The sequence below is a fragment of the Scomber japonicus genome, chromosome 2 (genome assembly GCF_027409825.1).
Source record: "Scomber japonicus isolate fScoJap1 chromosome 2, fScoJap1.pri, whole genome shotgun sequence".
Lineage (NCBI taxonomy): Eukaryota > Metazoa > Chordata > Actinopteri > Scombriformes > Scombridae > Scomber > Scomber japonicus.
Genome location: NC_070579.1, coordinates 21,609,852 through 21,632,613, shown reverse-complemented (window position 1 = coordinate 21,632,613; position 22,762 = coordinate 21,609,852). Strand labels below are relative to the sequence as shown.

At 39.2% G+C, this 22,762-nt stretch overlaps 2 protein-coding genes across 2 annotated transcripts in view; both read right to left on the bottom strand.

Moving 5' to 3' along the window:
• camk2d2 (calcium/calmodulin-dependent protein kinase (CaM kinase) II delta 2) overlaps positions 1 to 18,327 on the bottom strand; it is a 39,620-nt gene extending 21,293 nt beyond the window's left edge. The window contains exons 1-2 of the mRNA XM_053337585.1: positions 18,192 to 18,327; positions 14,684 to 14,778 (exon numbers count right to left, since the gene is read on the bottom strand). Of these exons, the coding sequence (XP_053193560.1) occupies positions 14,684 to 14,778; positions 18,192 to 18,253 (157 nt within the window). The 5' untranslated portion in view covers positions 18,254 to 18,327. The remainder of the gene's footprint in view (positions 1 to 14,683; positions 14,779 to 18,191) is intronic.
• A 2,667-nt stretch (positions 18,328 to 20,994) lies between these two features.
• On the bottom strand, positions 20,995 to 22,262 carry LOC128377716 (permeability factor 2-like). The gene is made up of 4 exons (XM_053337590.1): positions 22,066 to 22,262; positions 21,769 to 21,901; positions 21,541 to 21,627; positions 20,995 to 21,390 (listed from the first exon to the last, which is right to left on the bottom strand). The coding sequence occupies exons 1-4, from the start codon at positions 22,130 to 22,132 to the stop codon at positions 21,378 to 21,380; spliced, it is 300 nt and encodes a 99-aa protein (XP_053193565.1). The 5' UTR covers positions 22,133 to 22,262; the 3' UTR covers positions 20,995 to 21,377.
• Positions 22,263 to 22,762: the final 500 nt, after the last annotated feature.

Below are 22,762 nucleotides of genomic sequence, written 5' to 3'. Positions count from 1 at the left end.
ATCCACCTTCACCACCTCTACTCCTTGTGTCCTCACCATTCATCTATCCTCCACCATTCATCTCTTGCTTCTACTGACTGTCATTCCTTAACTCTCCAGTGTTAACCTTTACTTCTCCAGGCCCTCCTCAATTTGCTCACTGCTCTTATGGTGGCCAATAGTAAAATCACCAAATTTCACAAACTAAACACAACGTAGTCTCTACAGAAAAACAGTAAGGACAGCTGGCACTTGTGGTTACTGTACCTCTGCCATGTGACCACATAGAGGCTTGGATGACATGTGATCCAAGACCCCACAGAGAGCATCTTGTGTGACCAGAATAATTGTATCTGCCTTAGTGAAATAAAAAGAAATAAAAAACAAAGTCCAGTGAGTCTGATTCAGAACAAATGAGTCAAAGCAGCAGTCGTTACAATGAGTGATGCAGTACAGTGTTGAGGCGACCCATTTCAGATTTGCCTGGGGACACACAGAGAGAAAGAGAGGGAGAGGAAGAAGAGCAACGGGTTCTATTTTTTTTTTCCCCAAATAAAATAGGACGCCTATTTTTCACTCTCAACCTTGTCTCCTTCCTCCACTCTTCTGGATGCTATGGAAACTGTGGACTCAGTTCAGCTCAGAAGCAAGACCAACAGACAAACTTGGGGCTCCAGTTTAAATTATGCAAAGTGGAACTCAGTGTTTTTTCAAAGGCTGGGTAAAAATGCCAGTACCAGAACTGAACTCACTTCATTGAACAGTGTTATGAAAAACAAATCTTTTTTTAAAAATATATTTTTGCCTTTATTAGTAAGTTAGTGGCAGAGAGGCAGACAGGAAAGAGAAGTGGGTGTGACATGTGACATAGGTCCCTTGCTGGATTTGAACTGGGGACGTTGCAGATACATTGCATGCACTGTAACCACTCGGCTATCAGAACACTCCATGAAAAACAAATCTAACAGAGGCTGTGGCTGCACTACAGTTAAAACTTCTACCTGTTAAAAATACAGGTAGAAGTGAATTTAGGGAGTGCCCTGGTGGTTGAGTGCTTAGAGCGCATGCCACATAATCACAGTGTCCCGCCAGGGACCTATGCTGCAGGTCATTCCCCCCTGTTTCCTGTTGGCCTTTATGCCAGTCACAATATAAATAAAAGCAAAAAAAAAACAAAAGGTTGATTTAGACCGTGCGCTGGTATAGTGAGTTATATGAAGGTATGTTTGCTCCCGAAACTATGGAAGAGGAGGTGGATGTGTGCCAGCCAGTATGATGATCTTCCAAAAGAAGTGTTCAATTATTCTCCAAGTATAAAACGCAATTCATCAAAATCACACACAACCTGTTCAGGTGTTCAAGGCCAGGCATATGACATTTGAGGTAAGCCTGAGGTGGAAAGATGCAAAACAAGTCTATAAAGTGCGTCAGGGCCACATGTAAAGGGCAAAACTAATCACATGACACTATTAAGAAACTGAAGGGCTGGTGAATAAGACTGTGTGAAATATCTGATAGGGGTTTGATTTTGTTTGCTTGTTTTTACAAGTCTGCCATAATGCCTGTGAGAACATGCCAATTTCGATTGTTTTGAGGTGTTCTGCCAGTTTAAGGTTTCAAACAGGAGAGGGGCAGACCAGCATCCTGACAGGCAGAACCAGAAACAAGGGCAGGATTTCTTAAATAAACTTAGGCTCACAAACCAAAAGATGAAAAGCCTATTTTACAGCTCAATATAATGTAAACTAAATACAAAATATTTTTTGATAGCCTTACCAAAAAGTAACAATGTTTTGCTATTTTATTTATATAAGCAGAAACCTTGCATTCATTTGAAACTGTTTGTAATGTATCATCATTCTACAACAGACAAATTACTAGAAAGCATAAACTACTGCTGATATTAGACTGTTTGACATTTTGATACTTAAGCCTCAACATTTCTCATATGTACTCTAAAGTATAGTTGCATAATTATAATATTATAAATTATTTTTGCTGTTCTGGACCTCAGTAGATAAAGAAAATACTGGAAATACTTCATGAGAAATATCATAATGTAATATAATATCATTTAATATAAATCACCACTGCAAACAATGCTTTAGAGGTACATGTTGGTCACTGCACCGTAAATCTCTGCACATTGTAAATGTCTGTCAGCACTTATTCTCCATCTTTTTCCACCCCCACTTTTCTTTCACTCTCCCTCCTCCACAGGTAGTCCACCTCCCAGCCAGCTGGACATCTGTTGTCTAGCAACTCCTGCACCAATCAGAGCGTCAGGCCTCTCCTCTCCTCTGCAGTGGAACCAGCCTTGCATGCAAATGGCTGACACTGAGAGTTCACACACAACTATCAAACTCTACAGAACTACAATCCTGTATTGCAACAGTTATTGCGAGTGCCAGGGGATGAACTGTACAAGCCCAAAAGAAAGCAGAGTCTAAACTAAAATGAATACCAAAACCATGAGATGCTTCTGTTTAAACCGTTTCTTGTGCATGATATTAAAATAGAATAAGAACAAATAAATATTTGTCATTGTCACCCTCTGCAGTCGAAAGATGTATTTGACATGACATTTGAACTTCAGAACTTCAGAACTTCAGGTGCTACAGTTGTTGTGGAAGATATGAGGTTGCTGAAATCTCTGCAAAACTCTGAATATGAGTGAGTACAGGATCTATGCTGGTGAGGGAAAAACTTAAAAAGGTATGTGAATCTTTGCCTGAAAGAACTTGTATAATGGAAAATAAAAACATATTTTACACCTTATACTGAACAAACTTCGGCTGCAGTTGACTATGAAATCTGCCTGACTCACAAGAAATATCAGACTGACCACAATGAGTTATGACTGGTTGATAAAAATGCTTTACAATACTTTATTTGTGTGGGTGTGCAAGTTTGAGCCTTATTGCCACAGACACTAGTGAGTTTTTTTGCTTATGTGGTTGAAAGTGACAGCAGCATTTCTACATAATCTGAAGCCAGTGTAATTGTGCTGACAAATGTAAAGCTACCCCAGTCAGCTGTTATCATTCAGGATGGTCTGAACCTTTCTGGCCTGATCTAAGCTGCCCATCCAAGTGTCTGTCTGTATGTATGTTACTCTGTCTAGCAGTGAATGAATTACTATTAATATATTCAGTAAGGCCATGATGACCATGACGGTTTGTGATTAAGACCACACTACCAATATAATCTGTTTCCTTATGCTGCAAATATGATCTTTATTTCCTTAAGCCAAGGGTTGTCTTGACTTAGACATGTTGTTTTTTAAGTTGTTAATCTGCTAGAAACTGAAAACAAAAAAACTTGGTGGAGTAGCTCCTTCCCTCTTGATTGACAAAAAATATTATAACAATATTTCTTTGTCATGAAACGGTCCAACAGATCTTAATGAAATATAGTATAGTGCAGTAAACATAAGAGGCTTCTATTCTTTAAGTGATGGTGCCATTTGTTTATAGCAAATCTGTGTCAGAAGTTCCTGTGATAGTAAATTGTTGTGATGTACTAAATACAGCACATTTGAACGGGCAACTCTTGAATATTTTAAAAGATAAACACACATTGTTCATATGAGTGTACTTAAATGTGGAATGAATAGGCTTTTGTGCAGGGACATCAGTGTTCAAACACTAAGTGGAAGAGTTGTGAGTCACGCTGACTTCACTTCAAGCTGGTTCTGTTTTCTGAGTAAGTTATAACAGCAACAACATTAACAACCGTTGTTAGTTTGGTTTCTTTTTTACAAATCTTTATTTTTTTTTAATAACAACAACTGAACACAGCATATGTTACATTATATTTCATGCTCTATCCAAAAACATTAAGAGCATTTTTGATGTTATGTTTGCCTCTCATCCAAAATACTTCTTCAGTAAATATTTTCTATAGTTCCCTGGAAAAGAATCTTCTTTGTATTCATATTAAGGCTGCTCAATTAATCAAAATTTGATAGTGATTACGATTTTGGGGCCAAGCGATCTCAAAACTAATTAAATTCGGGGGTAAACGATTTTTTTTGTCATTTTCCTGCAAAAAGCCATGCATGCGTATTTCCGTCCCTCCTCCACAATATGGGTTTCTCCCGTATTTTTAGACCTATCTCCCTCCACCCTCCCATGTTGTCTTTTCTCTCGGGAATTTCCCGTAATTTTACAAGTCCCAACTTTGTTTATTAATAATAATGAGAAGCGCACAATAACAAAGGTTTTATTTTGAAAGCTTAGACCAGAAGTCACCGGAAGCCACCGCAGCTCCTAGTTTTGACAGAAGCTGAAACACATGGCGAAATGTTTTAACTGTAAATAAAAGTGCAAATTTTCCAGCCTGCATCAAACAATGCTGACTAATATTATTATTAGAAAAAAACAGGATGTATTAAAAAACAGGATGTGTTGTGTGAACTACCGTCATTTTAACCCGCTCGGCCAGCACTAATAGGCCTATCTCTGCACATTTTCTGCTGTGTGTTGCGTTAAATGGCAGATAAAAGGCTGCTGCTTGGAGGGGAAATGAATTAAGCCAAATGGACAAGAAATGCAGCATGTTTCTTAAGTTTTAAAAAATTGTTTTAATAATCATGATTTCAATTTTGACCCAAATAATCGTGCTTATGATTTTTTTCCATAATCGAACAGCCCTAATTCACAATGAATGATCCAAAGCCAAAGACAAGACAAAACAAATGGTACATTTCCAGCCATATCCTAAATTGATGTCTCATAGAATGTCAAAGTGGGAATAATTAACATGATCTCTTTGTATTTTATTATTTGCTATAATTACGCATCCTTCCATTCTCATTTTTCTTGTTGCAGTCTTTTCTTTTTTAATTTGTATGTGAAGTAACCTAACCCAGTGTAGTATGATCCTATTGACAACTTTATATTTTGTCTGGTTTGTAATTGTACACCTTACAGTCAGGAAGGCAGTTACAAAGAAAAATATTGCAGAATTATTCCGGAAATATTCCAGGGACCTGTTTGCTTACAGTTTCCTTACACTTAAATGGGCCATTTTGAAAAGTTACTTCAGATATTAGTATCAAATGTTAATGGAATTTAATTTATCTTTTTTAATTTTCTACTTATTCGGTGTGATTTTACAAGTACACTACTCTAAGGGAAACATACATGATTATGTACCTTGGCTTGCCATTACTTTTTCAAGCCAAGACATGTAGACCTGCAATAAAGGACTTTACCATCAACTATGTTGTTAAATGTTAAGTTAATTAACTGGCTGGTTAACTGGTAGTGTGACCCGTATGCTAGCTTTACACTGACTGAAGCACTTAGCTACTTGCACTACACTTAGTTGCTGCATTTAAAATGATGGAAAGGTTTCAACTATTTTATTTTTTCTGTATTAATGTATCAAGGTATTTTATGAGGTATTGCCATTGTTGTCCCTTGTCATCAATTCTGTTTGTATTTTCATGGACAGAACACACTGTGACCTCTAGCACTGGGACGGTTTGCAGCTGAATGTGAAGTGGTTGGGATGAGAGTCAGCACCTTCAAGTCTGGAGCAATAATGGTCTGTTAGTAAAGGTGGACTGCTTCTTCTGGGGTGGTAGCTAGTTGATGACCAAAGAGAAGTGATTCAAGTATCTCAGAGTCTTGTTCATGAGGGTATTGTACCGGACCATTGTGGTGAAGAAAGGGCTGAACCAGAAGGCAATTTACCAGATGGTATACCTCCCAACCCTTATCAATGGTCATAAGCTTTGGATAATGACTGAAAGAATGAGATCGAAGGGACGAGGCTTGATATGTAGTTGTTTCAGTTGCCATGGCAGGCGATAAAAAGCTTAACACTGGCTGACTTCCTCTTCTTCACTGAGAATATAATGACAGTTATCAGGATAGCTAAACACTTTTGAAAGTGAATTGAATTGAAAATGGCCAAAAGTGACAAATTTCTCCATCGTCTCCTAAGCAAAAGAGAACCAGCACTAGCTAAGGTTAGCTTTGTACCATTCCCTGGAAAAAGTGTCCTGTGAGTTTGCTAAATGTGCAAAAGTGGTCATGTGTCAAAGAGTCTCTGTTCAATTGATCATTTAAATAGTTTATCAAGTGGGGTTGAGCATAGCTCAGCGGGTAGAGCACCCGCCCCATGTGTTGAGGCTATGGTCCTCGTTGCGGGTGGCCCTGGTTCGAGTGGTCTTGTCCTGCGTGTCGTTCCCCCTCTCTGCCTCCTGTTTCCTGTCTATCTCCGCTGTCCTGAACATTAAAGGCAAAAAAGCCTGAAAAAATATACTTAATAAATAGTTTATCAAGTAAAAAGTTTAGTTGGCTGCAGCTTGTCAAATTAACTCATTGTTCATCAATTTTACATATAATTGTTAATTATACTGTTGGCTGTTTTTACTATTTTCCAAAGAAAATAAGCAGTTTGAAAACATTACCTTGGCTTCTGGGTTAGGGTTAGGGTTAACAATCAATAAACTAATCAATAATAAATATAAACCAGAAGTCCTAACTCTAATGCACACTCAAATCCACTCACCACACACAACAGGGTGCTGGAATTGCTCTGCTCCAATTTAATTAAGAGTTTTAATTAAAAGATGTAGTGGGGTGGATGCACCATCCTCTGTGGCCAGCAGCTAAGGAGTTCTCCTCCATACTGTTCCATGCTACCCCCGTAGAACCCGGGGGTCTAATGAAACCGTCCAGGACGCTGAGACACCGTCACCCTCTGCTGGTTCCCAATAGAGGAAGAATTATGAGACTGATAACTCCCTTGCTTTCTCCACGGAAGAGAAACAAAAGGTGGCTGGTGTCAGAGATAAAACTGCCCTCAGGGCATTGCTGGGAGTCTCATAATGTACGGTAATGTCTGTTTTATCTTATCCAGGGTAATTCAGGCACACACACACATTAGACTAATATGTAATAAATGGTTTAATCTGAGAAAGGTGGTATCCAGACATCCTAGCAAGGACACACTTACCAATAGTAAGAAACAGACACAACTGAAAATTCACTTTTATACACACAAATACAGATTTAAAAGCAGCAATAAAGCCCTGCTGTATGCTCTTTACGCTGATTATGATGATTACATCAATGATGTAAGGGCTCTGTGGTGCAGCTGAAGAACATTGGCAGCACCAACATACCAAAATAGTACACTGTATAAAAAAGTCTTGCATATACTGTAATTTCAACTATTTATACAGGCAACAGCAGATGAAAACAGCCATGTATCACTAACCATGTATCTCCGTGGTTACCACAGGTGCTTGAATTAGCATTCACAGTCCTCACAATAAGGGGGGAAAAAGACTGCCTGTTTGAGAGCACTGTATGCAAACTGTATGCACACTATATGTTTATGTTGTTCAAACTTTGAACAGCATAAACATATGAGCCAACTATTAAAAGCATACCATTGTTGTTCTTGATACTTAAAAGGAAGATTTTCGTTGCGTAAAATTGCGTAAAAATGGAAACTGATATTATGGCTGAGTATGAGGTAGCCTAGAGGGAGGATTGGACCTAGCACTGACCCTTGGGGCACCCCACAGTGAGACTAATATGTAATAAATGGTTTAATCTGAGAAAGGTGGTATCCAGACATCCTAGCAAGGACACACTTACCAATAGTAAGAAACAGACACAACTGAAAATTCACTTTTATACACACAAATACAGATTTAAAAGCAGCAATAAAGCCCTGCTGTATGCTCTTTACGCTGATTATGATGATTACATCAATGATGTAAGGGCTCTGTGGTGCAGCTGAAGAACATTGGCAGCACCAACGTACCAAAATAGTACACTGTATAAAAAAGTCTTGCATATACTGTAATTTCAACTATTTATACAGGCAACAGCAGATGAAAACAGCCATGTATCACTAACCATGTATCTCCGTGGTTACCACAGGTGCTTGAATTAGCATTCACAGTCCTCACAATAAGGGGGGAAAAAGACTGCCTGTTTGCGTAAAATTGCGTAAAAATGGAAACTGATATTATGGCTGAGTATGAGGTAGCCTAGAGGGAGGATTGGACCTAGCACTGACCCTTGGGGCACCCCACAGTGAAAAACTGTTGTAGCTGACCTAGAATCACTATGTATAGTACTGTGATTTTTCCAAAATAATATTGTAATTTCTCAAAAATACTATTTTCATGAATAAAAGCAAACAGTCGATCAGCTAGTGTTTTTAAACTCATGACTATAAGTGGGAACTTAAAAATAGGCCTAACATTGACAAGATCAGATGGATCAAGAGACAGCTTTCTTAAAACTGGTTAAACAAGAGCAATTCAAAAAGAAAAAAAATCTCGATAGATCCTAACAGAGAAAATTTTTTTGCAGAATAGGTGATGAAGCTTAAATTAAAATTAAATATTTAGAAATTGTAAAGGAAGAATATCTAAAGGAAAAAGTGAGAGTTTAATTTTAAATTTGAAAGAGTTAAAAGCTATGTATTTGATAAAATTAGACATCAGCTCCCTGGTTCCCTTCCAGTTTGTGTGTAAGCCATCAGATTTATACAAATCACACTACACGTCTAAATGGCTGATGAAACAAAACACCTGGTGCAAGTTTTGCAACCACTGATGAATGCTAAACTGACCAATGTTCAGATATGGTTGCCATGTTGAGGATGAGACCAAACACAAGACAATGCTTACCCAGGCTCTCATTCATTAGTGCTGATGATTTAACGTCACTCTGGAGTTTGATTGATTGTCTTGCCATAAAGTTACTTGTACTTGCATGCACTATGACTGTGTGAACCAGGGGGGAGGATCAATCAGCTTGGCCCAAAACTTTGGGACAACAGAGTGGAGAGGGAGGCAATGGCTGTACCTGCAGCACTACTTGGCACATGTATGGAGTCATATCTGGGACTAATACTACCCACGGATAATCACAGACATTTGCAAATGGGAGAGCAATCTCAGGAGTTTGACATGTTGGGCAAGTAGTGCCCTTTGGATAATGTTATAATTCGTTTGACTTCGAGAGAGTGAGTGGATGGAAAGCTCAGCCGGAGGAACAAAGTGGTTAAAGAGCTGAAGAGAGGTATGTCTATGTGGCTTGTAGAGAGCAAAGGAAAGCTTACTCTTGCCTTTCACCAGGAGGTCCAGGAGGAGCAGCCAGTAGTTGGGCTAGTGTCATCCCCTTGTGGTGTGAATGCCAAGATAGAGAACTGACAGCCATGCTGTTCTAGATAGGCTGACCTAGAAGGCAGCTCCTTTTGTCGCCAGAGAAGATCCATAATGAGATGCTCATTGAATTGCAGGTCAACTTTTGTCTGATAGCTGTTGTAGCCATTCTTTGAGAGGAGACATCAGTCAGATGGTCAGGGAGGCAGGATCATCAAAGTAGATAAGGATACCCTCTCTATGTTTAAGAGTAGGCTTAAAACTTTCCTTTTTTATAAACTTACAGTTAGGGCTGGCCAGGCTTGTCCTGGACCAGCTCAGAAAAGAGTTTATGCTGCTATAGGCTTACTGGGGATCCAAACCGGGTCCGTCAGCGGCACGGAACAGCTGCGCCACCGTTTAGCTCCGTCCTCTGCCCGGCATCAACTCACACCGGGAGCGTTATGGCAGCAGAGCGGAGCATGCTCTGGGGGAGAAATCTGCTTTTTAAAATGAAGTTGCACTGTTAATACTGTAATTACAGCAGCCCAATCAAATCCGAATGAGTGCCTTTAGTCTACCGTAATTACAACTAAATGGTTAACTTTGTTAACTATCTCAAATTTAGTTGATTTAGTAATTTGTTGTGCTTATACCATGTGTCAGTAGGCTACGTAGCTAGATGGTGTCTTTATCTGTCTGTTTTATTCGTGTCTGTTGCTGAAATACGATTGAGAGGCTGCATGGGTTGTTTTATTTTGAAAGATGGAAGTTTTATTATGCCGATTCTGTGTCTGACTTCCTGTCTGGTGCAATCTGCTCTGTTGAGCTTGTCGTGAGTTAGAAATGGCTCCGTCAAAAATAGAAACGCTGCGGATTGATAGTGCTGCGGCGCAGAGAGCCGCTACTTGGACACTGCTGAGACGCTCCCGGTGGAAACACTCTCATTGATTATAGTGGCACCTATCAGCTCCGGTGACCGTGGCGCACCCTGACGGACCCGGTGGAAATTGGGCTTGGGTTTCCCATGATGGACTGAACTCTCTTCTCCTCCCTCTCTCTATCCATATATATCCATTTACATGCATGTGCTATTAATACATTCAATAACTTGAAGTTCTTCCCTGGAGTTCTCTGTGCTCTCTCGTCTCACAGGTAACCTGGGGTTGTAGACAATTGGATGACAGATTCCTGTCCTAGACCTACTAATTTCCTGTGCTAGACCTACTATTTTTAATGTGGATTTTCAATGTGCTTCGCCCTCCTTTCCTTTCTCTTTACCAGGTTATCCTTGTAGTAATGAGTCACATACAGTCAATACAATCAGGGGAAGAGTTGTACACTGTAGTAGGTCACAGGCAGTCCGGCTAGTGAGAGGCCAAAAGCAGAGAAACTGAGAAAAACAGGGAGAGTGCTTTCTGAGGCTGCAATGGGCCCAAATGGGCCTGACTGCACTGATCCAGATGCACAGTTTTACACAGTGTGCTCTGTAGTCAGTTTCTTCTAGTTAGGATTAGTATTCATCAATGTTTGTCCTTCATGGAGGTTTATACCAGGATTTGAAGTGTCTACAGAAGTTCCTCCCACTCAAAAATGAACAAACCCAGTGATTAATACCAGTATTATGCCCAATGAAACAGTTCAACATTAAAAACAGGTGTTTCACTAAAGCTGTTTGGCGAGCATAAGCAAGCTGAGCTACCGCAAACATTTGCTGAATTTTCTTCTCTGAAAACTTAAAATCCATATGTCCAATGACTAAAATCCTTCATCCAGTTAAAAGATACAGTTAAAAGTGTCACTTGTGACAGCTAAATTTCCCTCAGGTTTAATATCAAAATATGTGTCTCTATTTCCTTCTGCTTCAGGTTTTTAAAAGTGCAAAATGGGAATCTGTATAGACACACTTTGATTTTGAGGTTATGACCACCAAATCTGACTTTCCCCATTTCTGCTGTTATGTTTTCACATTTTTCTAAAACTGAGTTTTATTGCTTCAGTGCTGGAAATATATCTATTTTCATCCATCCATCAGCACGAATGATCAACAGAAATGCATTGGTATCAAGAGTTTCAACGCTTATTTTAACTGAATATCTCTCAGTTTTCATATTCACATCCAAGATTTATGTAGCTCTAATGGAAAAATAATACAACACGTATAGTCATCTGAACAAGTGAATTGTAATACTGGACTGGAGTGACGACATACTGCCAGGGAGCCACAGAAGAAGTGAGGAAGGAAGAGGAGAAGGATGGAGGACAGTGTGGGAGAGGATTGTTAGGGGGAAAAACTAAATCAAACAGATCGAAAAAGACAAAGGTTGAAAAGGACATACAATAGGCAAGAGAAAAGAGAGAGACGAGGGGGAGGAAAAGATAGCAGTTGCACTACTTTGTAATTAAGAATGCCCTACCTTTCTGCAGAATCCATTATCCTTGTTAGTCATACAGTAGTCATACTGTTATTTTCGGGCTGAACGATCAATCATTTTTATATTGAAATCCTGACATTTTTCCTGACAAGAGCTGCAATTTTGATTATAGCTTACATTATTAACAAAACTTTAAGACGTCAAAGTTTTATCCAAATTTTGCCAGCTGAAACTGTCACTGAAAATTTAAACAGCTAATGAACTACAAATGAAAGTCTGGACTGTTGTCTTAGCGCTCTGCATATCTATTCTTTTTTATTACTATATATTTATCAAAGAATACAACATTGTTTTTGTAAAAAAAAAAGTTTTAAAATATGTTAATTTTAATGTTTGAAAATGTAGAATGAACTGTCTTCATAATGTACGAACAGACCTACAAAGTAATGAGTCTACCTCTGTGGGGACAACATAGCATAATCTCCGGACAGGTACTGCAGTTAGTTAATTATTAAGCATAAATTACTAGTAGGTTATGTATTAGAGCTTCAGTGATTAGTAAATTCATTATTTACAGAAAATAATACTAATGCTAATACTAATACTATTTAGATCATTATCAAAATTGCTCAACCTATACATCGGTTCTTGGAATATCTTAATTATGCTTACTCAGTCATACACAGAGATAGATGCACATAAACACTCTAACATTTCAGGTTCAGCTTCATGTGTTTCCCTCCCACCCTGGGTCCAGTGGGCAAAACAGGTGAGCATTGAATGAAACCAAAACCCTGTCTGCTTTCTGAAAGTGGAATATTTTCAATACTGTGTGTGTTTGTGCAACAGAAAGAGATAGCAACACCAAGAGTGAGAGAATGACCAACATTTATTTTTAGCCTTCAAGCACTCAGTGAGTCATGTGATCCCCCTTCTTCCCACTGATCCCTCCTTCCCTTCCTTTCCTCCTGTTTCTCTGACTCTCTCTCACACAGTCTTTCTCTCCTCTGCCATCACATTCCTTCTCTCTCCTCTCCTTCCTTCCTTTCACTTTAGAGGAGGCGATACAGAGGGATGAAGACAATAAGAGATGGAAGTGAAAACAGGGATGACAACAAATCTTTATCTTGCCAAATGAGGGAAAAGTACAGGAGGAACGTTATACAAAATGTGTAAAGATATATATATATATATATATATACACATATATATATATACACATATATATATATATATATATATATGCTCTTCTCTGTTTTAGTATATTTTGTAGTCTTTTTCAACCCTATATCTACACCCCGTTTTCTCATCACTGTGCCACTCTCACAATTCAATGCAATATTTACACAGTGAGACAAACAGGCCTTTTTAAAAATTAAAAACAGGTTTATTGCAATGGATTCCACAATACAACACACACATAACCAGATGAGGGATTACAAACACACACAAACACACTGCACATCATAAGCAAATACAAAGTGACAAAAGATAGCAGACAGAGTCCTAGTGACAGGTCACTGATGCACGCATGAGGAGAGAGGACAAATTTTCAACTGCTGTGAGGAATATGGCATGTGCGCAGGCACACGCACAAACACACACACACACACACACACACACACAGACACTTTAGTGTTGACTTGCTGCCCCCTCTCTCTTTCCCTCTGCTTCCTATCTTTTATTTCCTTTCTCTTTCCACTGCTACCTCTCATTCATTGACTCATCTGCTGCTCTTAATGAAATGCTGCATAATCAGGATTGCAGATTGCCAGACAATAGCTGGTCCTATAGGCCCTCTACATGTGTGTGTATGCATAACCAGAAACACACACACACACACAGGGCTCTGATCTGCCTGCATTTCAGCCACCAATCCTATCCTAAACCCCTTTCAATCATATATGCTCACACGCACATATACTTACATAGGCAAACATGCACACAGTGGTGGAGTGGGGTTGAGGAGAGGTCATGATCCTGCCAGAAAGAAGGGAATCAGAGTAACAATTCTACGGCTTAACGTGGAAAGAGGCTAAGACCATATCTGACACGCCAGCAAGCCCAGTATGTAAACCTCTATACACACACACACACACACACACATACAGAGGAAAGAGAGAAAGACAGTGTGTGTGTGTGTGTGTGTGTGTGTGTGTGTGTGTGTAGATACACATTCATATGTGGTGAGATAACCCTTTGCAGTATTTTTGGAAAATCTATCCCAGTGTGCAAGTGGTGAGAGACTGATCCGTCTGCCGAGGTGTCTATTACCAACACTGCACTCAGCAAGCGGGAGGGTCAATATGGGCAGAAGAGAGACAGAAAGAGGGAGAGGGTGAAAGATTGGTGAGGAAAGAGAGAAGAAATCCTTAAGCAAAGACACAAAGCATGAAGGGAGCAACGAAAAGGGGAGATAAGCAATGGAGGGATGGAGGAATGAAGGCTGGGCTCAACTCACATCTACACCAGTCTGACGCCTTGTGTGGTAAGAAAGCAGTCATTGGTTATCACAGGTAGGCAACCAGTGACGAAACACACCATTGGCTAGACAGAAGGAGGAACAGCAACAGTGAACCATCGTCATTGGTTAGTTATCATGAATATGCTGTTGGCAATTCCTGGGTCATGCGTGTGCTTGTGTGTGCTTGCATGTGCATGTATGAGCGTGTGTGTGTGTCCCAAGCCTGAGGCAACCAGGCCAGCGGCTACAATTACAGTGACGGATGTGAAAGAACTGGGTCGGCATCACAAGAGATCTGCCCCTGGGACGACAAGACCAGCCAGAGCCCTGAATCAATACGGAACACATGCACACTCACGGACAAGCACACACACACACAGACAAGGTTGTATGTGACAAATTTTTACACGGAAACCAAACAAAAACACAAGAAGAAAGGAGAACATGTACCATGCTGCACAAAAAGCTGCAGCATTTACCTTGACATATACCATTTTCTTCTGTGCAGACGCACACCCAAAAAATGTAATCAACCAAAATCCAGATGTGTCTCTGCCCCTATGTCCATGTCTGTCTTTCACTCAGATACACACAACCTCTGTAAAAGTCCCAAAGCCTGATCCAGGGAACAGCAATAGTCACATCTCATGCACATGTAACTTGGTGACACTTGGAGCATGTTTTTCTGCTTATGTGTGTATGTGTGTTGTGTGTTTCTGTACATGTGTTTGTGTTTCCTACCTCTGGCAGAAAGCTTCTTGGTGTTGATGATTTTGGCAGCATACTCCTGTCCAGAAGAGATCTTCACACACCTTCTGACCACAGAGAATGCTCCCCTAAATTGAATACACACATAGAAATGCTTATTGACTTATTTTTTGAAGGCTTGAGTGAGCATAACAAACAGGACTAGACTTTAGATTGATAAAGGTCTGACAGCTCTTTTTCAATCAGCCAATAACTGCAGCATATGCCAAATTACATTGCATTTGACATGTCCTGCAGTTTTATTCTAACCTCTGGTGACTAACTTGTGTTTCAGTCTGGATGGTAGATTGAAACACTGGTTTACCCTTAGATGAATAAGCCAAAAAGCCAACCTGACTGACAGCCCAATGGATTCCATGGTAACTTAGGTCGAATTAATTCAAAACAGCTCCATGAAATGGAATTTTCTAACAATAAGCCTTATTTATTAAAATATGTCTACTTTAACTACTAATTCTGCTTTACGAAACAGCCTTCATTTACCATAAAGGGGAAATTACAAACATGGTTGAGTTTAAATGTATTTATTTTTTTAGAGTCAAATTTCAACATAAAATGCACAAAAGTGTATATGCAGTGGCTGTGCACACCCTCACTAAAACACTCACTTGCCACACTTACAGAACACGTCCTAATCACTACACAAGACCATTAATACCAACATACGTGTCTACCAGCCTAGAATTGTTTCAGCCATGTGTTGTTCTGGTGTTTCAGGCACATGTATGAAGATCAAAAAACTGGGTCAGCTATATTTGAGGGAGGAGAAGTGCAGAGTGCTGCATCTCTCATCTTTATGGAGCGGTCTGACTGCCTCTGCAGCCATGCAGGCCGCTTTGCTATTCAACCTCCATCTCTGTCTGTGCACGCATTTTCTTTCAAAGAGAATCTGTACTCCTCCACAGCCAGACCCTGTTTAGCTCCTGACAACATCAGAGATATCAAGAACAGTTAGAGGCACTTGGATGCAGACACTAGAAATACTAAGCTGGGAATACATATTACCTCAAATGAACCTTGTTCTACCTCTTACTGCAGGCTTGCAACTTTGGTGTTCCAATGTTACATTATTTAGTGTGCATTCAAATCAGTGTTACAATATGAGAAATAACTCAAGCTGAAGCGATGTGTACCATGGACATGTTATCTAACATCCTCTGGAGTGAGCAGCTTGCCACTAAAGCTTACCTCTAATTTATAGGGGATTTGGTAAAGAAATTATCATAGCGTAACATGTTACATAAGAATTTTACTTGACTATCCTGGATAGTTGTGAAGCTGTGAACTGTTTTCTGTATCTGTTAACTGAGTCTGTGGCCTACATAGCACATGTGCAGTAGCTGGCTACACAGTATAACTACTTAGGTCTTTTTATTTTGAAAGTAAGATAAAGGCAAGCAAGCCAGAACAAGGTGTTGGTCATTTCTGTGTTTGTCCATATTCTGCCTCAAATATGGCTACAAAATGAGATGTATTACACTATACATGACTGGCATTGAGCACCTGATTATGTAAGCATGTAAAAATGCTTTAAAAAGATTTCTGGGTAACCAATGGTCAGATAAGCTCACCAAGCTATATGAGGCTAAATCCCTACAATATCCAGACTTCTGTGAACTTCTTTCAAGAATTTGAGTTATAGCTTAAATTTACTACAAATCACAAATATGTTACATTACAGGTCAAGTTGAAATGATGATGATGTGGCTGTATTTAAGGGTTTTTTTCTACAGTTCCACTCATCTGTTGGTTTCCATTAATTTCTATACTATAATACAGAAGCGGGTGCATTTTTGGTAATCCAATGCAATGTTTCAAATCAATCTGCAACATGCACCATGAGATACATACATGTATACATTATAATACCTTAACAGGGGCAACATATCCTGTTGGAGATACAACTCAAATCTAAAATATTTTTACAATTATTTGTGGAAATGTTTACTAGGTGCAAATGAGATAACTAGTATCATCAAAGTAAATAAAAAGAATAATTTTCATGTCATTTTCCACTCCTGCCTGTTTAAGGGTTAAACTGCATAACCACTCAACAATAATGTTACACTTACACAAATCTATACTGCCTGGAGTTTCAATGTGATGGATGACAAACTGAGTTGGCTAGACCAGAAATTAGTGAATCAGTGAGTTATTGGAATGGTAAGAAAAATACATCCAAAACCTGGTAACATTTAATGATTTAATTTAATGTAATAATCCAAACTCTAAAGTGTGAAAATCTTGCACGTACGCTGATATGGTTTTTGCTGTGGCTAAATCTGATTTTATACAAACTTTTTCAATATAGGCCTACTGTTGCATGATGCTGTTTTATAGTGGAATTGCTTTTTTTGGTCAATATCAGCTCTGTGTGTGTGTGTGTGTGCACGTGTGTGTGTGTGTGTTTTGGGGGTATACACTGTAAGGGATTAGGTGAGTTAAAAGCAACTCTAAAAGCAATATGGCTGCATTATTAATCTCAGATGGTGGAAGATGAACACAGCATTGGTTCATAAATGCAGGAGATGTCTTCTTCCACACTACAACCACAGACTTCATGAGGGGAATGGGGTGGGGTGGGAGGGGGGTGGGGGGTTGTTACAGGAGATCAGTTCTTCCAGTGAGGATGCTTAATGAGAGACACTGGGATACTGGGGGTGCATTTCTATCTCTTACTTTGCAGACATTTGAGACTATGTGCACTGACCATGGGGTGCTGGGCAGACTGCAGGTCAACCAGCATATGAACACACAGATATACACACACACATGAAGAAATGCAGACCTAGACCTATAAATAAACACACACTAATACATCCATACTAGCACACACATACACACACACGCAGGTAAAGGCGTCTCTCTCCCCTCTCTCTCTCTCTCTCTCGCAGGGGTGAGGAATTCCCTGACTGTGTCTGATAATTGACCGCAGCTCGGTGCTTGGCTGGGGAATGTGTAACCGCCAACTACATGGCCTGCTGTCGCATTACGAGTGTGTATTTCTGTCACGCGGGAGGTGAAGGAGGATTTGGGGAGAGAGGGTGGGGGTTGAAACCTCACCATTTCCAACACCACGATACATTTCACAACATGGGACCTCCTCGCCCTCCCGTGGCACCCCGAAAGGTCGAAAATGCAACATCGGTAGCTGCACAGGATGGAGGCAAAATGACGACACGTTCAATTCAACATCTTCTTTCGCAAGCACTACACGTAAACAGGCTTCAAATGCGGGATTAAAACAATCACGATGCCATCGCACAGGCCTGCAAGATATATGATAGCGAATTGAACCTCCCCTGCTCTGAAGGTTTTATGGATACACTGTCAGCCGCGAGCACACTCACACATACAAAAACGCACACGCACAGACACACAGAGCCTGGAATCAGCGTCCTTAAACCCAGGCGGCCTATTACATAACGGGCTGACATTTCATACAGGGATGATGCCAGATGATTAAAACATGCTTCCTTACTTCCCCAGCTCCTCGAACAGCTGATATTCATCGGTAAATCTCGTGCAGATCGTTAACGCCATCCTGAAGGAGGTGCCAAGGGGTGGAGACGCAGATAAGGTGCACTACTCACAAACGGTATCCACCACACACAGTCGTCAACGCCGCCCGGTTTTGTCTTAGAATTGCAAGCGAATCGGAAGAATTCATGCACAACTGGAGCACATCGGCTGGTGGGATAATTTCTGCGGCAAAAAATAGTCTGCGGGAGAGATTGAATCAGGATGCGGGAACTTCCGGCGTTATCGATGGTTGTTTCTATATTTTCTTCACATGCAGCGGCTTGTCACATCTCGTAGACGCTGCATTTTGTGTGCATTTCAGTGTCTCTGGTGCGTGTCCGTTCAGCGCTTCGAGTGTTATCTCATTGCGTGCACCAGCGCCGCACTACCGCACCTACCCCCGGCTGTGTGCTCCGCCCCTTTGCCTGCCTCACACAGGCCAATAACAAACAAAGCATAACACTAATAATAATAAAAATAATAAAAATAATAATAATGATCATGATAATATTATTATGTTCATGGTTACTTTATTACAGAGACATCTGCGTTTAATGTACCTTGAAATTAAATGTAAAAACAGGACAATATAAAGACTAGGAGCTTAAAAGTGAAGAGAAAAAAAAACAGATGAAAAAACAAAACAAAACAAAAAAACGTTTAATCTTGCTCCACTAAGAATAGCCTATTAGTGGTAGTAGTAATAGTATCCCTACTAACCTAGTAAATATTATAACCTATATTATTACCTCCCATTCCTTTAAAGATACCCCGCTATTTCTACAGCTGTATGGACTACATGTAGCCTAATGTCTTCTGTGGCTCTGGAGAGACCTTTGCCAGGTGTCAAATAATAACCCTCGTGATGCGTTGCCCCTACTATACAGCATTACACATTTTAAACAGAAAGTCTGCATCATAAACTGATCTGCTTTCATTAAAACTCCAACTTTATGGCACAACACTAAATTAATTTAATGTTGCTTTAAAAACTATGAAGCTCCCATTAAAAATCAAACTGATAAACAGAAATGATTGTCTTTGCTGTTGAATCATCATCCTAATAATAGTCAGATCTGCTGGGGGTAGAAGGTTACGCAAATGTAAACAGGTTCATGTGATTTATTATATCATGTACATTTACTGACAGAGAATATAACAATATTTGCATTAGACAATTACATTACAATCTTTGCATAATCTCATATTAGCAGGTTCATTTATTTATTTATTTGTGTGCCATGGATTTAGATCCTGTGGCAAGATGGTGAGGTCATTACACCACCAGCATCATGTGGTGTAGCGTGGCAGTGATGTAACAGGATGTGACTGTTGATTCAGAGCATACTATAAGCATTATACGTGTGTAATAAAAATGTGAGAACAAATTTAAAATTTTGTGTTATAAAAGTCTTTTGAAGTATTTAATTATTTCATGTCTTTTATTTCAATCATTATCCATACATTTTTTTAACGTACTGTTGTTGGTTATTTATAATTCTTTATGTTCAAATTTAAAGAATATTATTGAAGCTAACATTAAGACGATAGGCTATGCACGCAGATATATCAGTTACTGGTAGTTGAAATTACTGATTGACACTGTAGATCCTATGATCTTTGCAATGGATATACAGCATGAAGAGCTCATTAATAATAATACACTTTATTTATAGAGCACCTTTCATACAAGGCATGTAGCTCAAAGTGCTTTATAGATAAACATACAATAATACTGCCTTGGTGGTCGAGTGGTTAGAGCGCATGCCATATAATCGCAGCGTGGAGAAAAATTGTAAAATTCGAAAATGAAAGAAACATTCAGTAAAAAATAAGTTAAAATGACATTCATTAAAAACCTAATTAAAAAAAATATGTTTTCAGCTGTCGTTTAAAAATGTACACAGAGCTCACATCTCTTATAGCTTTGGGTAGACTATTCCATAATTTTGGAGCATAATTGTGCTTCCTTTTTCTTATGGGTGTAATTGTGTATATTTAAAAACCCAAATGTGGGTGATCTGAGATCACGTGTGGGATTATAGAATGACAGAGAGTCTGTGATTTAGGCAGGTCCCAAACCATTCAAAGCTTTAAAAACAAGTAAAAGACCCTTAAAATCTATTCTAAAAGACACTGGGAGCCAGTGACGTGTAGCTAAAACCAGAGTATTATGCTCATTTTTCCTTGTTTTTGTTAAAAGTCAAGCAGCACATTTTTGAATTTCCAAGTAATCCAGTAAAAACAGCATTGCTGTAGTCTAATCTGTTGGAAATAAAAGCATGGATGAGTTTTCAGTGTCATAGACATAGACTTGTTTAAGTGGGAATTAAAATTCAGCTCTGAATCGATAATAATGCCCAGACACGTCATTTCTGGTTTAATCTTTGCAGCAATCTTTGACTTAAGTGAAAAGTACAGCTGTGTGTCATCTGCATAACTTTGGAAATTGAATTTAAGTTTTCTGATGACAGTACTTAACGGGAGCATGTTTGAAGAGAAAATTAGTGGGCAAAGACAGCGTCCCTGAGCAACACCAAATGGCAAATCATATTTTTCTGAAATATGATTTCCAATAGTAACAGTAATTTTCTATCTGATAAATGTGATCTAAACCACTTTAAAACAGTTCCAGGGAGCCCAACCCAGTTCTCAAGGTGGTCCATGAGTGTATCATGATCAGTCGAGCTAAATGTTGAGCTAAGGGTCAAAAGTCCAGAATAATAACATTTAAGACAAAAAAAATCAGTTTTCAATTTCATATAAACCTTTTTATTAATTAATAGTGGTGAGCAGAGGTATACAAGTGAAATCCGATAGATTTACATTTCATAAATATATAAATAAATATAATAAACTCATAATATAGAAACAAGTAAACAGTAATGCAGTCTACAGGAGCAGCCAAAATGAAAAACAAGAGTCGGCTACAACATATAGTGACAAACAAACATCATAGACTTGTTAATAAATAACATGTTTGATACAAACATAAATATGAATAAATTCAGTTGCACTTCTGTTGTCATTTTCAACAGTTAATTGATTAAGCTGTCCTCCAGTGCTGAAATGAATGGATCACAGGTATTTTTCTGTTTTCTTAAACAGCTCGGATTCATGAAACGGAGTCCCTTACATCATCTGTTTAGCGCCTTTTGCTGCAGAGAAAACAAACAGAAAAGAGCCATTACTATGTGTATTGAATTAACAGACATTTTCTGTTAAATAAAAGCAGAAAATGTTTTCATGTCAGTCCACCATTTAGTAACACGCTATTGTGTCTCTCTGCCATTATGTGATGAACTTACTTGGACATAATTTTCTGAATCACTTTCTTCACCCAGGGAGCCTCGGGGTCCAGGCAGACCTCTTGGCCTGTCTTTTTCAGTGTAGCACTGCAACACCAAGCAAGAGACAGAGATGCAATCAGAACATGTTCACTGTGATAAAGACAAATCTCAAAGCCCCAGCATCTTCACATTTAAGATCAGTGTCGGTTGCTAAGATGGGATGAAGACTTTGAAATGACTTCTTACATGATCTCAGTTTCCTCGCAGTGGGAGTTGGCAGGAATCAGCTCCACCTTCTCAATGTGGCGGCCGATGGGTTTCCTCTCCGTCATGATGCAGCGGCAGTGCAGCTCCACCCCCAAGCTTCTCAGACTCATCCCTGATAACAGACAGGAGTAAAAAATGGTCAAGTGCAATAGTGTTGATATAGATACTTTATAGGACAGAAGACTGTGCACAATAGTGACAGACAGAAAGGCAAACAGCACTGCCATTGCTGTTAAATTATTTAACAATATATTTAAATAATAAAAATGATCTTACCTTCACTGGTGGCCAGAAGGCACAGGAGCACCATGACAGCAGTGACTGTAACTCTGCAGCTCATCATTTTGCCGTTTACAAATTCTACAACAACTAAAATGCTAAAATATAAGAATGGCTTTCAGAAAGCTCACAAATGAAGACTGAAGTGCAATGCAAAAGTAAAGCAAGGAAAATGACTTTTACTTGTGCCAGTTCTCTCTCTTGTCTACTTTTCCCTGTCTTGCTACCTTTTTGCTCTGATATTTGAATGTAGTGCTGAAGTGGAGAGTTTCTCCTTTTATAGGCCATCTCCTGGAAGTGAGTCATTGCTCTGAAACTCTTGCGCAATTTGGGACTGTCTGCAGTTTAGTGGGAATTTACAGTGAGGTGCCCTGTAAAGTATTTGACTGTTGGATTTATCAAGAGCACTTATGGGTCACCATTTGTCACAATGCAGTGTTATGACTTGGAAAAACACGTCAAAGTCTGTAGTAATAATGTTGTGTCAGGAATGCTAAAGAGACATTCTTAGTTAATCAAGTGTATTTCCTTATTGCTGAGAACAGTTAACTGCAAAATTGCTCATAATTGCTCACATTGCACTCACAACTGAATCATAGTTGGCATATAATAAAATAAACAACTGTACATGCATGATTGAACAAGTGATAAATGCAGCCTTTCATTTTTCCAACCAAACCTTCAGAAAGAGCAA

Bases quoted from the DNA above. Each gene is read 5' to 3' on its own strand.
- LOC128377716 (XM_053337590.1), bottom strand. From the start codon at position 22,132: ATGATGAGCTGCAGAGTTACAGTCACTGCTGTCATGGTGCTCCTGTGC. The intron at 21,902-22,065 runs GTAAGATCATTT...GTCTGTTATCAG, and splicing joins CCTTCTGGCCACCAGTGAAG to GGATGAGTCTGAGAAGCTTG. The intron at 21,628-21,768 runs GTAAGAAGTCAT...TTGGTGTTGCAG, and splicing joins TGCGAGGAAACTGAGATCAT to TGCTACACTGAAAAAGACAG.